The sequence below is a fragment of the Podarcis erhardii genome (genome assembly GCF_964252035.2).
Source record: "Podarcis erhardii genome assembly, chromosome: 12".
Taxonomy (NCBI): Eukaryota; Metazoa; Chordata; class Lepidosauria; order Squamata; family Lacertidae; genus Podarcis; species Podarcis erhardii.
The window spans coordinates 26,664,069-26,678,560 of NC_138513.1; the positions used below are offsets into that span (position 1 = coordinate 26,664,069).

General features: G+C 40.7%; 1 protein-coding gene across 1 annotated transcript in view; it reads right to left on the reverse strand.

Moving 5' to 3' along the window:
- Positions 1-10,787, reverse strand: part of AGMO (alkylglycerol monooxygenase) — a 49,240-nt gene extending 38,453 nt beyond the window's left edge. The window contains exons 1-2 of the mRNA XM_081881815.1: positions 10,572-10,787; positions 7,232-7,359 (exon numbers count right to left, since the gene is read on the reverse strand). Of these exons, the coding sequence (XP_081737941.1) occupies positions 7,232-7,359; positions 10,572-10,706 (263 nt within the window). The 5' untranslated portion in view covers positions 10,707-10,787. The remainder of the gene's footprint in view (positions 1-7,231; positions 7,360-10,571) is intronic.
- Between the last annotated feature and the right edge of the window lie 3,705 nt (positions 10,788-14,492).

Consider the following 14,492-nt stretch of genomic DNA (forward strand, 5'->3'; position numbering starts at 1 on the left):
GGAGGCAGTGACAAATGAGACATCTAAAGCTCTAAATGGCTTGGGACCCAAGTACCTAAAAGATTCCTCTCAATCATTTCAAACCCCACAATCAACAAGTGAGGCCTTTTTGGCAGTGCTGCCACCTGCACTACTCAGTTGCATCACTTTTTCGGTGATAGTTCCCCATTTGTGGAATGCCCTCCCTATTGAGTTGTAGGTCTCCATCATTACTAATGCTCAGGAGGAATTTGAAAACATTCCAGTATTTGGTGGCTGAAGAATACTGCTCCTCCCTGAGATCATTTGATGGAGTACTTTTTAAACTGTAATTGTTTTTAGAATGTTTTAACTGAATAAGAATGTTTTTGTTTTTAACTTGTGGATCTGTTTTCCACCCAGGGCTCCTTCAGGAGGAAACGCAGGATATAAATTCAGTAAATAAATAAATGTTGTAGAAAAACAGTGAAAGAAGCAATAAACTTGCTGAAGCAATAAACACAAATTCATAAGGAATGCAAAAAAAGTGAAGATAAAATATTCAAAATCAAATCAACAGGGCCCTATGAAACTGAATCTACAGAAGCAGTGGCCCAATGAGCAGAGGCAACATTAAAGAGTCAAAAAATGACAAACAAGACAAATAAGTGCAGTTAGCATATTAGATTGCTGCTACTGTGGTGCTGGAGTCTTAAACTGACCCAAAATTACCTGTAAGGCTCTGCGCACCTGATTCCTCTAGCTACAAAGAATCACTATGATCAAAGTGTGTTAACACTAAACTATTATTTGGGAAATGCTTTGGCAATGTTTCCTGGTTACAATTCCAAAAGCCAAAAAGAATTCAGAAAGAGTATGAGAGGACCCTCTTTCACCTCTGGCTGTCATAGTCCACCTGTGCCTCACTCATAGCCCTCCAACAGCTGTCCTGATTTTCCACTCAAGATATCTGTTTAACTTCACTTTGGCAGTTGATGGACCGAGAATTTCCATGCAACTTTCAATGGTAGGTGAACCTGCCATTTTCTAAGGCAAAACACCTGGAAGATGTTTAATTTTCATAAGAGTCCTGTTCTTCAGATATTGTTAAAGATGATTTTATATGACCAACCATATTTTTACAATTTATAGCATGTGGCATTTGCAAGTCTTAGCTTAAATTCTTAATCATACAGACAACTGGCAAGAAGAGAACCAATGCTAGTCTAAAGGGAACAAAAAAAAAAGTATTCTCAACATCATTTCACTGCCCAGGAAATGAAAAAAAAAGGGGGGATCCAGCAACACAATGTTATCATTTATTGGCCACTATCCAGTGAATAGTTACATGGACTTAAGCCCTACTGAATCAAAAGGGCTTAAGAGTGCCTGACTCTGTGTTGGATTGTGGCCACTGGATACTGTTTTCTCACTTTGGCCTTGTTAATAAAAGAAATGTAATGCTTTTGCAGCATATCCAGAAATATGAACAGATATGTTTCCTCCATTTTTATGAACTTTCATTTTGCCCTTGAGTCCTTTTTTCCATGGGTTGTAGCCAGAGTGTAAAATTCAGACTAACTGCAAAGAAATGATTTTGTTTTGGTTTTAAAAGTCACGCAAGTAAATTCTGCATATTTTTCATTCATCGTTGGATTACAAAAAAATGAAACATAATAGCTAGAATTGTAAGAATAATTGATTGTATCACAAAAAGCATCAGCAGTTACTTATGTCTTTTTGTATAATATTTTATGAAAGTCATCAACCTAGCAGTTATTTAATGCTTACTCTTTTTCCCCCCAAAAACAAAAAACCTTCCACTCCCCCCTTCAATGAGGGTTTCAAGAAAAAAAATGGAGGTTAATTAAGCTGATTACTTACCTGAAACTAAACTCTTTTACGTAAATGGCACTTGCTCCAAGAAAGATGATTATAATCAGAAGCTCTGACAAATTTTCATTGCAAAATAGTAGGAAAATTCACTAACATTCCAACTTGGCTTTAATTTCTACCTATTTTGGTGTAATGTTGCCTCATATGCAATTCTGCAAAAGGTTAGATAAATAATGTGTGAAAAATCCATAAATTGCTGTCTATTTTTGTGGAATAAAGGAAAGGGAGCTGCTAGGAAATATTGGATCTTCAAAGACTAAAATCCAGAAGATATGATGCAAATAAAATATGAGATAGGAAATCTGCTTATAACAAGGGTCGCCAACCTTTTTGGATTAAGTGTGCACATTGTGAATCTTGTGTCTGCTGTGGGGCACAAAATGGCTGCCATGGGGAGCATGGAATAACACAAAATTAGAAACAGATAGGTAGCCGTGTTGGTCTGCCATAGTCAAAACAAAACAAATTCCTTCCAGTAGCACCTTAAAGACCAACTAAGTCAGTTCTTGGTATGAGCTTTCGTGTGCATGCACACTTCTTCAGATACTCGTATCTGAAGAAGTGTGCATGCACACGAAAGCTCATACCAAGAACTGACTTAGTTGGTCTTTAAGGTGCTACTGGAAGGAATTTGTTTTGTTTTGACAAAATTAGAAAGACAGCCAGCCTTTACCACCTTATGCTTACCATGAGCAGCTATGTATGTTCTGCTGGTTCTGATTATGAAGCGAAATCTCTCTCTCTCTCTCTCTCTCTCTCTCTCTCTCTCTCTCACACACACACACACACACACACACACACACACACACACACAAACACACTGTTCTTGTCTAATAACAACAGGGAGCCTTCCTCAGCGCAAGGGAAATATTTATTTAATAAAATGTATACAGCACTTGATTGTAAAAAAAAAACAACCTCAATGTGGTTTACAAAGATACAAGCTGGCCACACCACTCTTATTTCACAGAAATTGCTGAGAAGTCACCCGCACACACCGTAACTAAGTCTACAGACTTACTTTAAAATTGAAATTTACATTTCTCAATGGGAAAACGACTAGAAAAAGTAAAACAACAAGATTTCCTAATGTTTTCTCTATGAAAAAGGAGGGAAAAGCAGCAGCCTTTGGAAACCTCAGGTTGAAAAATGAAAAGAGCTTGCCTGCAATCTGAAATCCCCTTTTTATTTTTTGGACAGTTGCCAGCTCTCGAGCTGACAACCAATTTATTACTCTGTCAACCAACTTATTAGAGTTGACACAAATCGAGTTGAAATATGCTTGACATGCTAGAGTCAAGGCTTTTTCTCCCTTTTCACACTCCAATACAAAGCCAAACTTTCCGCAAGGTGGCGGAAAGGGGAAGGAAGGAGTGGGAGTTCTATTCCCTGACTTCGCTCAGGAAGGCAAATATGATCCACTTCTACCCTCAATATGCAAAACTGGCTATGAAGCAACCTTAGGCTAAGAGCAATTCATAAAAATGGCAGAGTTTTGAATATTATTAGCAGAGCCTAGTAAACGCTTGCTTATTGTTATTTTAAATCTGTGCTGTTTCCGTTAAAAATAAAGAAAAGCTCCAACCAACACAAAAATATGTATCATTGCTTTCAATGGTAAGTGTATAAAGAATTGCAGCCCTTATAGGTTAAATGACTTTCAACTATTTAAAAAATGAATATGAAACAGCTGCATAATTTTAAAGGTTATCAACAAAGGAAGATGTAGAACCACACATAATAAAAATTCCAATAGGAATTTCCCCTCTTTTTGTAGTCAATACAGTGTGGAGAGTTATATTAAGTTGACAGGTTTAACTCTATCTTGTTCTGGTTTTAGGAATGGAAATCTTCATTGCAGGCATGGCTAAAAAGAAACAATATTAAGTGTACAGCCTAAATACAAAAGCATATTGGCAAACCAACTGAAAGGTATTTTCTGATACTTCATTGCAGACTGCAATCCTATATTTTTCCATGGAAGCTCATTCCTTTCAAATAAATAAGATGAGTTTAGGATCTGAATATAAGAAAATATATACATAAAGACTTCACATTTACCAAAATGTTATTGTGAACATTTACTTGTAGTTCTTAATTTCATGGGGGAAAACGAACCAATATAAGAAACAATGCATGAACTGTAGGTGATATTCATATCTAGGATATATATACCGGTAGTTATTTCCGGAGAAATGAGTATTGTTTTGCTTGGTTCACTGAAAACTTTTCAAGATTTTAGGCAAGTTTTATTTGTAATTTATTTTTTACTGTCAAGGTTTTCAGAACCATCTACTTATAGAAGGGAACAGCTCCCTTGAGTTCAGCGAGACTTATTCCCAAGAAATGAGCTTTAATGTCTCAATCCCGTTTCCATTTCTAAAGTGATTTTTAAAAAGTTTAAAGCTTTACATTTACATGAATTTTAAATGTCTCTTAAATTATCCTTAAGCAATTTACTATCCTTGTTTTTGATCAATTCTTACTTGGAAGCAAGTCTCACTGTGTCCAATAGACCTTACTTACTAAAAGTTTTTAGGATTGCAGCCGCAATATTCTTCCTCCTTTTAAGAGAATTTAAAAGTTGCATTACATACTTAAATTTTAAATCCCTGGCTTCAAATTTCTTCACAGCAACTAAAAAGGTATTCTTATTATATGTCTGAAGATCTGTTCCAACTACAGGTTTGATGTATTGCAAGTCACCATTTTAATACTAATCACATGCTTTCCAAGGAAGTGGGAAACTTTCTCCTGTTAGCCGAGAAGATGAAAATTAGTCCCTAGGAGAGGATATCATCAATAGTGCGTTAATCTAACCCTCAGCTGTTAATGATTTACACTACTATTTCCCCAGATACAGTGAGCTCTGCTGAAATATTATTTTAACAGTTTCTGTCAAACTTCCTTACTTTGTATTTGTTGGGGGGGAAAGGCTGCCTGAAGCTCTAATGGAAGGAACTTACTATTTTTTTGTTTGCTTGCTTTTTAGGATAAAAAATGACAAAGGAATGTTTTTAATTTTTAATTTTTAATCCTGTTAGCTTTTCCCCTCTGCTATTCATAACTCATCTAGAACAATGGATAATGTTTGGTCAACTGTTTAATAAAGGGATGGGGAACTTCTCGTCCTCCAGATGTTGCTGGGCTACAACTACCATGATTCCCTAACCATTGGCCATGCTGGCTGGGGCTGAAGGAAGCTGGAGTCCAAGAACAACTGCAGGGCCATAGGTTCCATGCACCAAACTATGACTTGTGCTTACCAAGCACAAATCAATTTGTTGGTTCAGATGTAAAGTCGACTATGAACTAAAGTAGTAGTACCTAATTTTACCGAAGCAGCATGTGGAACGTGCGCAGAGGAAAGCAACCAAGATGATCAAGCCTTAGGAGGAATGGTTGAGGGAGCTGGGTGTGTTAACATTGCTGTATTTTAATATTTTGTTGAAAGCCACCCAGAGTGGCTGGGGAAGCCCAGCCAGACAGGCAGGGTATAAATAATAAATTATTATTATTATTATTATTATTATTATTAACCTGGAAAAGAGGAGGCTGAGTAGAGAAATGATAGTCATCTTCAAATGTTTAAAGAGTTGTCACACATGGAAGGGGCAACAAGGTTGTTTCCTTCTGCTCTGGAGGCTAGGAACCAAACCAATGGATTCAAGTTACAAGAAAGGAGATTCTAACTAACCATCAGGACTTTCTGACAATAAGATCTGTTTGACAATGGAATGGATTCCTTCAGAAAGCTTTCAGCACTGATGGACTATGCAGAACTGGCAAAACTGACACATAAGCTATGGGACAAGGATAACTGTGACTTTAAGGATGAATGGGAACCTAAAACAAAGTATTTGAAGACGCAACAAAGCGAACTGTACTCCTTGGCAGGTTTTGAATAAACATCCACATTTTTATTTTATTTTTACTGATCATAATTAGCTAAACAGTTGGAGGATCTATACAACTCTGTAACATGCAGAAAATAGCATTATTGGAGAAACCAAAGACTGGAACTGAGGGAAGTCTGGGGGTGGGGTGGGGTGGGGTGGGGGTTTGTGGGCGGAGGGGGGAGGGAAAATGGGGGGGGGAAATAAGGATATGTTTTTGGAAAATATGTTTTGTTATAACTTTGAATAAAAAAATTTAAAGAAAGAAAGAAAGAAAGAAAGAAAGAAAGAAAGAAAGAAAGAAAGAAAGAAAGAAAGAAAGCTTTCAGCACATGCCAGAACTGCATTACTGCTGGTGCATGCTTTATTTCTAGAGCGAGACCATTCCAGAAGTCAATACCATCACAGAGAAATCCCTCTTCATCATTAATGCCAGATGGATGTCTGCAGGCTGTGCCCCAACAGGAGGCCTCTGTGGATGAACTTAGTGACTGGACAGATATGTATTGGAGAAGGTGTTTGCTCAGATAACCCAGGCCCTAGTTATTTAGGGTCTTTTAAGTTAATATCTAAACCTTAAACTAGGGTCAGTTGCAAATCTGGACACTGGTGTAGTTCTGTTAACAATGGTGTTACATGGCCATGGCCAGACACATCACTCAGCAACCCAGCAGCTTCAAATATTAAGGGAAGCCCCACATAGACTATTACAGTAATATAGTCTCGAGGATACCAATGCATGGTTCATTGTAGCCAAAGTTGATAAAAAGCAGTCCTCACCTTTGCAACCACAGGAGCTTCCAGCAACAATGATGGATCCCCCATGGCAGCCATTTTGTGTTATACTATGTCCTCCATGATAGCCATGTTGTGACTGGCACTCACAGCACTTTCTCAAAATTCAAAATGTTCCAAATGTTCCAAAAAGGTTATCAACCCCTGATTTAGTCTAGTCTATTTAGTCGTTTACAAATACTTTCAGATGCAGATGTGGAAAACCAGTTCCTGCAAAACTACATATTGTATTAACAGCTGCATGCCTCAATGGCCTAGTTTGTATGTTACATTAACCCATAATAAAATAAACTTTGGTTTAATGTGCTCACTGCTTAAGCAGTAGGTGCTTCGCTCCTTCCACACTCCTGGTGCTGCTGCACTGCCAAGAAGCAAACCATGGTCTGGCTTAACATTACATTCAAACCCAGGCTCATTGTTGCTGTATGAGCAGTAGCCAAGGTCTGTTCTTAGCTTACAATGAGTGGAGAATAAACCACAAGCCTAGCTTTGGAGGTAACACCGATTGTTTCCCTGCAGTGCAGTGGCAGCAGGAGGAGAAGCTAAATGCCTTCAATTTCACACTGCACTTTCACAACCAACCCAACCTACTAGCTTTTCTGTGTTAGTGAAAGCTAGTATTTGCCATAGGGGATTATTTTCCCCTAAACATGAATCAGCCAAACCATGCAACTGAGAGGACTCACTCTGGAAGTCGAGACAGGATCCCTGCAGAGAGAGATGCTATGCTGTCATTGACCCGAGCTGATGATCCCTTCTGAGCCCACTTAACAATAAACTCTAGAAAAATCAGGGTAAGGAACCATGGAGTTGCCTAAAATGAAAAAGAAACACAAAAACAAGATAGTCAACAATAAAAGACGACAGAGTGCTTATTTTCTAGTAAAGATTTATACTTGAAAACACATTATTTTCGCTATCATCTCATCTGCATATTGCAGTTTTGAAAGAATATTGCTTTTGGTTGATTTTTTAATTTTGTATTACATAAAAAACTCAGTAACAATGTACCGTATTTATTTTCAGTACAGACAATTCACACATATAGCTGAGTCATCAAGAGACAGGAGATCAAGTGAAGTGTCTGAAGGTGTGAAACCAATCCTAACTTGAACATGACATTTATGAAGAAAATTGTATTTTAAAAACATATGAGCTTTCAAGAAAATATAGGTATTGTGTTCTTCTGACTGATCCATGAAATTAGAATATATATATATATAAAAACTTGTATGAAAAATGCCATTTAGCACGGTGAAAGGGAAAATAAACTGATAATTGCCTTCTGGGAAATTTCTCCATTGTTACATTGAGTAAGTCTGCCCTTGCTTCTGTTTTACACTGTTAAAAAATCCTCTGCAGCAAAAGACTTTATCAGTGTATTGTTTCTGAAGCAACTGTATTTAGAGCTGGTAGTTCATAGGTGCCGCAGTTATTCCACACTGCAAGCTATATTGATGAGGCTGAGTAGACTCAGGGATCTAATTTTCCATAAAAGTTCATAGCAGATGTAGAATTTATGTTCCTAGATCCAAATCTCATTCTAGCACTTTTCACATGTGGGGGTGAGGAGAGGAGGATCACACATGATGCTATTACTCCCAGCCACCACACACTCAATACAATGTGTGTGTAGATCCTACAATTCATATATATCACATTTTCTAGTGACCAAGACCCCTGGAAAAGCAGGTCTGAATTTACAAATAGGCCATTAATCCAGCTCACCCACTGTAGCAGCAGCTTTCCAAGATCTCAGACAGGGAACTTTCCCAAGCCTTTACCCTTTAAGATTTTGTGTTCTCCTCCTATCACAGAGAAACTGAATCCCCATTGCAGAATGCCATTCCAGAACTAGGACTGGGATAGATAAATGATATAGTGAGATGAGAGAGCAAGCTAATAGTCTGATCCTATGGGTGGGCTAGTCCTATTGAACTAACTTTTATTTAGAGCAGACCCACTGAAATTAATGGTCATGACTTAGGCCCATTAATTTCAGTGGGTCTACTCCAAGTAAAGATTAACTGAATACAAATAATTGAATTCAATGAGACTTGCCCAGGTATGTGTGCTTATTGTGGGAGCCTGGGTGCTCCACTTTACTCAGGCTTTTGACACTTGAGATATAAATATTTTAGGACCTACCTTATTTCTGTGCTTGTAAGTTGTTTTAAAGTATTTTTAATGTTGTGTTTTAATTGTAGCGCCTCCTGGGACCTTGGGGTAAAGGCCAGGTAAACAGTAATAGATACTTTCCCCCAATCATTCACCCAACACTTGGTATTAAAATGCCAGTCCATATTTGTTTCCCCTTTTTATTTGGGCTTCCTCAGAATTTCCTGTATCATTCTTATTGAAACCTGGTGCCAACCAGCTCCCTGCAACGTTAAGCTCCAATTCATTTCAGGCCACAGTCAGGGCCAGGAACACAGGAAGCTGCCTTAGGCCCAGTCAGAACAGTGGGCTGCCTAGCATGGGCGAAGCTATTGAAAAGCATTGAAAGTATTCAATCAACTGAGGTTTTGCCCCAACCAACCAAGCAACCAACCAACGCATGCCTCCCCATACTGGGAGGGGGGTATTTTTTTACCTGTAATTTCCCCACAAAACGTCATCAACTTTAGAGGGTGACCCGACTGTCTTCCCCAACAAAAATCCTGGCTACCCCCATGCTGCCCTGGTCCAATGTTTCAGACATGGGAGTCTCTCCCAGTCCCTACCTGCAGATGCTGAGGACTGAACCTGGGGCCTTTTTACATACAAAGTGTGTACCATAGGCAGGGTTGCCAACTTGAATAAAATACTGGGGGGAGGCAGGTAATCCCCACCCCGAAAAATATATAAGACACCATACGAACAGCAATGCCAAGGGCTTTTTTCCAGTGGGCGCCATTTATTCTGGTGGACACCATTGTCATTCTAAGGGAACAAGGGAGAAATCTGGCCCTTCTTTTTCTAGGAAAATGGTGCTGGCAATGTCCATTAATTAGAGTGGGGGGGCTCCAATTTTTTATTGGGGGCGAAGACACCCTGGCCCCCTGGCTCCTAGGGCCCCATGTGATAGGAATTTTGAGGTCTTAGATATATGGTAATGTTCATAAGCGTACCAACCAAGCACGTACATAGATCAGCACAGGAAGACCGACCTGGAACCATTTTGATTCCTAAACTGAGCAAATGTTTTCTCTGCAAGGTCCAAGTGGGAAACCTCCCCATTGTCTCTTTCCTCACAAATCCTGTCTCAAGGGCACATTTAAGATATGAATAGGGTGTGAGCCTGTGACCTGGCCCAGGAAATATTTAACATTAGGAAAGACTGGCCAGGCTCCCCAGGCAATCCAATCAAGTAACCTGCCAGACCCGAGAAAAACAACATTCAAATTTCTGTTTAGACTGCCTTTTCTGTGATGTAGGTATGATGTATCTGAGGGTTGGTCTTAGATTACACCCCTTCTGTGAGGTATGTATGATGTTTCTGGGGGTGGTCTTGATCTACAGAGTGGCAATTTCAAAAGTCTTTATAAGGCCTTGTGTGCCATTGTTCTGGGTTCCTCTTCCTCTCCTGCAAGTGAGGGGAACACCCTGTTGCAACAGTTCAAGAAAGAACAGGCTTACTAGCTGCTTTGCTTCTCAATATTCTCTGTTATCTTCTCCCACCAATAGGGAACCTATGTAAGGACTCTATATGGGCTCTTGGATACCCCATAAGGGAAAAGGGCAATTTTTGTTTACAACACCCAGGGCTGCCCCACAAGAAACAGAACAGCTCCGCCAACACTTCCCCCCAAAGGAGCCTTGTTTTCTCCTCACCCTGAGGTAAAAGTCAACCCTGGGCTTCTCTATGGCAGCCCAAGAGCCCTTTCCACGACGGAAGCACAGGTTGCTTCCTCGGGGTTCGTGCATTCTTGGTGGACGGGAGGGAGCAGATGGGCAGCAGTCAATCCCCCTCAGGTAAAAAAGCCAAGCGAGGCCAAGGCCAAGGCCGCCGCCGCCGCCTCCTCCTCCGAGCTGCGCTTGGCTCACCTTGTCTGTGTAATCGGGCACCTCCTCGAGGGCGCAGAAGGAGCTCTCGTTGGGCGTGAGGGCGTAGAAGAGGCCGCGGAGCTGCTGCGAGGCGGTGAGCGCCCGCTGAGGGGGGGCGGGCGAAGAAGCCGCCATGGCTTGGCTGCGCGCGCCTTGTTTGCGCAGCTGCTGCTGACAACGACGCCGGCCGCCTTTTTCCCCCCTCCTGAGGAGAGGCGCGAGGATCTGAGCCCGGCGCTCCCTTCTGAGGGGAAAGTTCAACTTATCAGGGGGGGGGGGCAGGAGAGAGAGGGCGAGAGCAGTGCTCGCTCCGTCTTTCCTCGCTGGCCTTTTGGGTTAGTTTCAAGGCCGTGGCCGGCGCGCTGCCCGCGCCACCCCTTTAGGCAAACAGGCTGCGGGAAGCAGATGGATGAACTGCGCGGGTTCAGCGAGCTCTGCGGCTTCTGGAAGCGGGCTGCAGCGGGTGAGCCATAAGTTGAGGGGCGGCTCTCGAAGCCGCGCCACGGCCTCCTCCTGGCCTCAAGGTCTCTGGTTACGAAAGTTGGCCGCCACCCTCGCTTTCCCCTCCGGGGGAACCAGGCACGCTTATCTGACACACCTGAAGAACTGTTCAGTCTGCTTTTCTTATCCTCGCAGCATCAGCATCACTTTTTGTTCTGCCACCCAGGCTGGCCTTCCAGGAACATAATTCTACTTCTTTGGCAATCGCTCCTAGCCGAGTAAGATTGTCTTCCATGGAAACAGTCTTAACAGTGAGTCTGTGACTGACTGGAGGCCAATTCTGATCCACACGTCCTTCCACAGTGGGGACATAGGTTTCGGGGTGGGAGTTGATCACGGCGAGGGTTTGCCAAATGTGCCTTCCTCTTAGCTTGCTTCTCCTTATCACCCTGAGTTTGTGCATCTTCAAGGTCCACCACACCTTTAGTAAAGGCTGTTCTCCAATTGGACTGCTGGTAGGCCTGTGTTTCCCAATTGTTAGTGTTTATACTACATTTTTAAAAAATATACAAGCATTTCCTGTCCTCTCTCTCCTGAATCCACCTCCTTTATTTATTGGCATTCTAATGGGCAGTTCTTTTCATGCACTAGTGCAGGCATAGGCAAACTTAGCCCTCCAGCTGTTTTGGGACTACAACGCCCATCATCCCTAGCTAACAGGACCAGTGGTCAGGGATGATGGGAGTTGTAGTCCCAAAACAGCTGGAGGGCCAAGTTTGCCTATGCCTGCACTAGTGGTTTGAAGCGCTAATGGTTAATCCCCCACCAGGCATCACCTAACAAAGGAATTCACCTGACTTCATCAACACTTTTTGATTGACTAGGATTTAAGACAATTAGGACTTTCTTGTTATTTATTAAATTTGTACACTAACTCACACTTGGGACGTTGTTACTATACAAATTTAATAAATGATAATAATAACTGCCCCATACCTTCAGGTTAATTAACTCTTCACATGCTAATTGCAGGTGCTCAGATCCACACATCCCAATACACCTGGATCTTGATTACATTCACCTGCGCTGGGCTGGTTGCTGCAACAATGACCAGCAGTGGAAGGCAAGTGGAGGTAGGGGTGCCAAATTTTGGTGTTTCACAGGGCACCGCTGAAATTTTGAAGCCTAAAGTCTGCCACAGATGCCTGCCTCCTGTCCACACAAAGAGAGAAAGTAGAGAAATGGGGTTACACTGTAGTTATTGCCAGTTTTGTTTTGTTTTTGAGAGGCACCGTAGCTGCAACAATAACAACTTAAAAAGCTTTAATTTGTTACATTACAAAGACAGTGTATTCTAAGGTTACTTCCAGACTGCTGTTTATTTAGCATTCCGATTTGTTTGCACGAAGCTTGCAGGGAGGGCTATACAACGTCACTGTTTATTGAGCATTCGTTCTGATTTGTGGGAGAAAATATAAGAGACTGCATCAAGCAGTTTCAATGCACAATTTCTAGTGCATTTCCCCATCACTTCCTTTGCTTCAAAAAGTATTTTAATTTATTTATTTTGTAAAATGTAAATGGGTTTATTTTGCAAAAGCACCAAATCTACTTTAATTGTGAAATTTGATGGTGATGCTATGCAACTGAATCCCACCCCAAAAATACCAATTGTGTTGAAGTGACCTAAGAAAGTAGTGTTTAATGTTCTGATGCAATCATTTTCTTACTATCTTACAAGATGTTCCTTATTTTATAGCACTTTGATCTTGTGTCTTGCTCCTCTTGTTTGCTGTCTTGCTGGGAAGCACAGCAATAGGAATTGAATCCAGAAGCAGGTACAATTCTTTAATGTGCTGCCATGTAAGTAGACCTTGTGCTAAAGAATAAGTACCCTGTTATGGTTTCATCACTGCATTTGCTGTCCCAGATGTTAATCTGAGTCCAGATTAGGTTTGTCAACATGGCAACGTGGAAGGAAATAACTTTGCTTCTTGAAAATATGATGCTGCACAAAGCTTTGAGACAAAGATAAGTAACAGAGAGGGTATGTATAAGGAATGTTTACAGTTGGAGTTAAAGGAAATTCCTCTCAGATTACAGAAGGCAAGCAATAATATCTGCAAATTTTCATTGATTTTTCCATATCAGTTACAAAATGTTTAACAGTAACAATAAAATGAATCGACCAATCTTCCTGCTTTGCTGGAATATTTTATTTCTCATTATACAGCTGCTGCAGACCAACATTGTGATGATTCTTGGTAGATGCAGAATTGATACTTGATAAGTCAATTATTACCTTAAACAACTTCTAAGAGGTTCAGTAAACTGGTTATCACAAGGTACACATAAGCTATGTTGCTCTCTGCTCATCCAAACAATAAAATAGAATACAGTATGAGCATGTGCATATTGACACAGTAGACTCAGAGTCCATTTTAGAAAATAACTAGAGATGTTTGAACAGAACAGAACAGAACAGAACAGAACTGAACTGAACTGGGTTTCAGGAGCCCCTTCTGTGCTCCAAATAAGAACAGCATATTCACTTATCTTTACACCTTTACTTCAGCCCTTTTATCTGTATTATGAGGTTCATTTTGATTCTATGGGGGTAAAGTCCCTGTGTCATGACAATAAATGCATGGTTATATTTTAATGTGTATTTGTAAACTGCTCTGTGAATAATGTCTCTTTAAAAGCAGCTCAGGTGAAACTTACTGCAAAAGTTCAAATGGGCTCAAAAGTACACAACAAATCATGTTGAAAATGCAGATAATAAAAAGACTATGTGTATAAAACACTGTGAATAAAAGCAAGAATCAATGATTTTTAAATTAGATTAAACATGGGGTTGGATCCAAAGATAAGTGCACTGAAGGAGACTGCTGAGAACAAATTTTCCTCCCTGCCAGCAACCATCCCAAAAAGCCTTTCATGAGATTCAGGGGACATTGCTGAATGGAGTGACTTATGGCATAAGGGTCTGGAGGAACGGGAAAAGGCAGGTTCCATTAGTTCCCTTAGGTGTGCATATCTCTGGATTCAACCCGTGGAAAATATAGAAAATGTTTTGAGTCGTCCTGTCAGTTAAAAATGAGAACATTCATAATTCTTTGGCATGATACAAGCTTTGAGTTTTTTTCATGTGGAGATTACTTCCCACAAATGTCTCCCATGAAAATTAGGTGGGTAAAGTCACACAAAGCAGACCACTTCAGAAACAAATGCACCAGTGTTTTCTCTTAGAAGGAACATTCTACTAATAGGACCCCAGCATCCCCCAGTTTGCAATGTGATAGGACGTTCAGTTTATGTGAGTATGGTCTCTTCTCTGGCATACTCTCAAAGGACTATCAGAGCCCTGTTTGTGTCCTGAAGATGGAGAGTTGAAAGAGCAAATGCAGCATATATTTACTGAGCTGAATACTGAACTGCGACTTGTTAGCATTTGGCACAAGGCTCCAGAAACAGGAC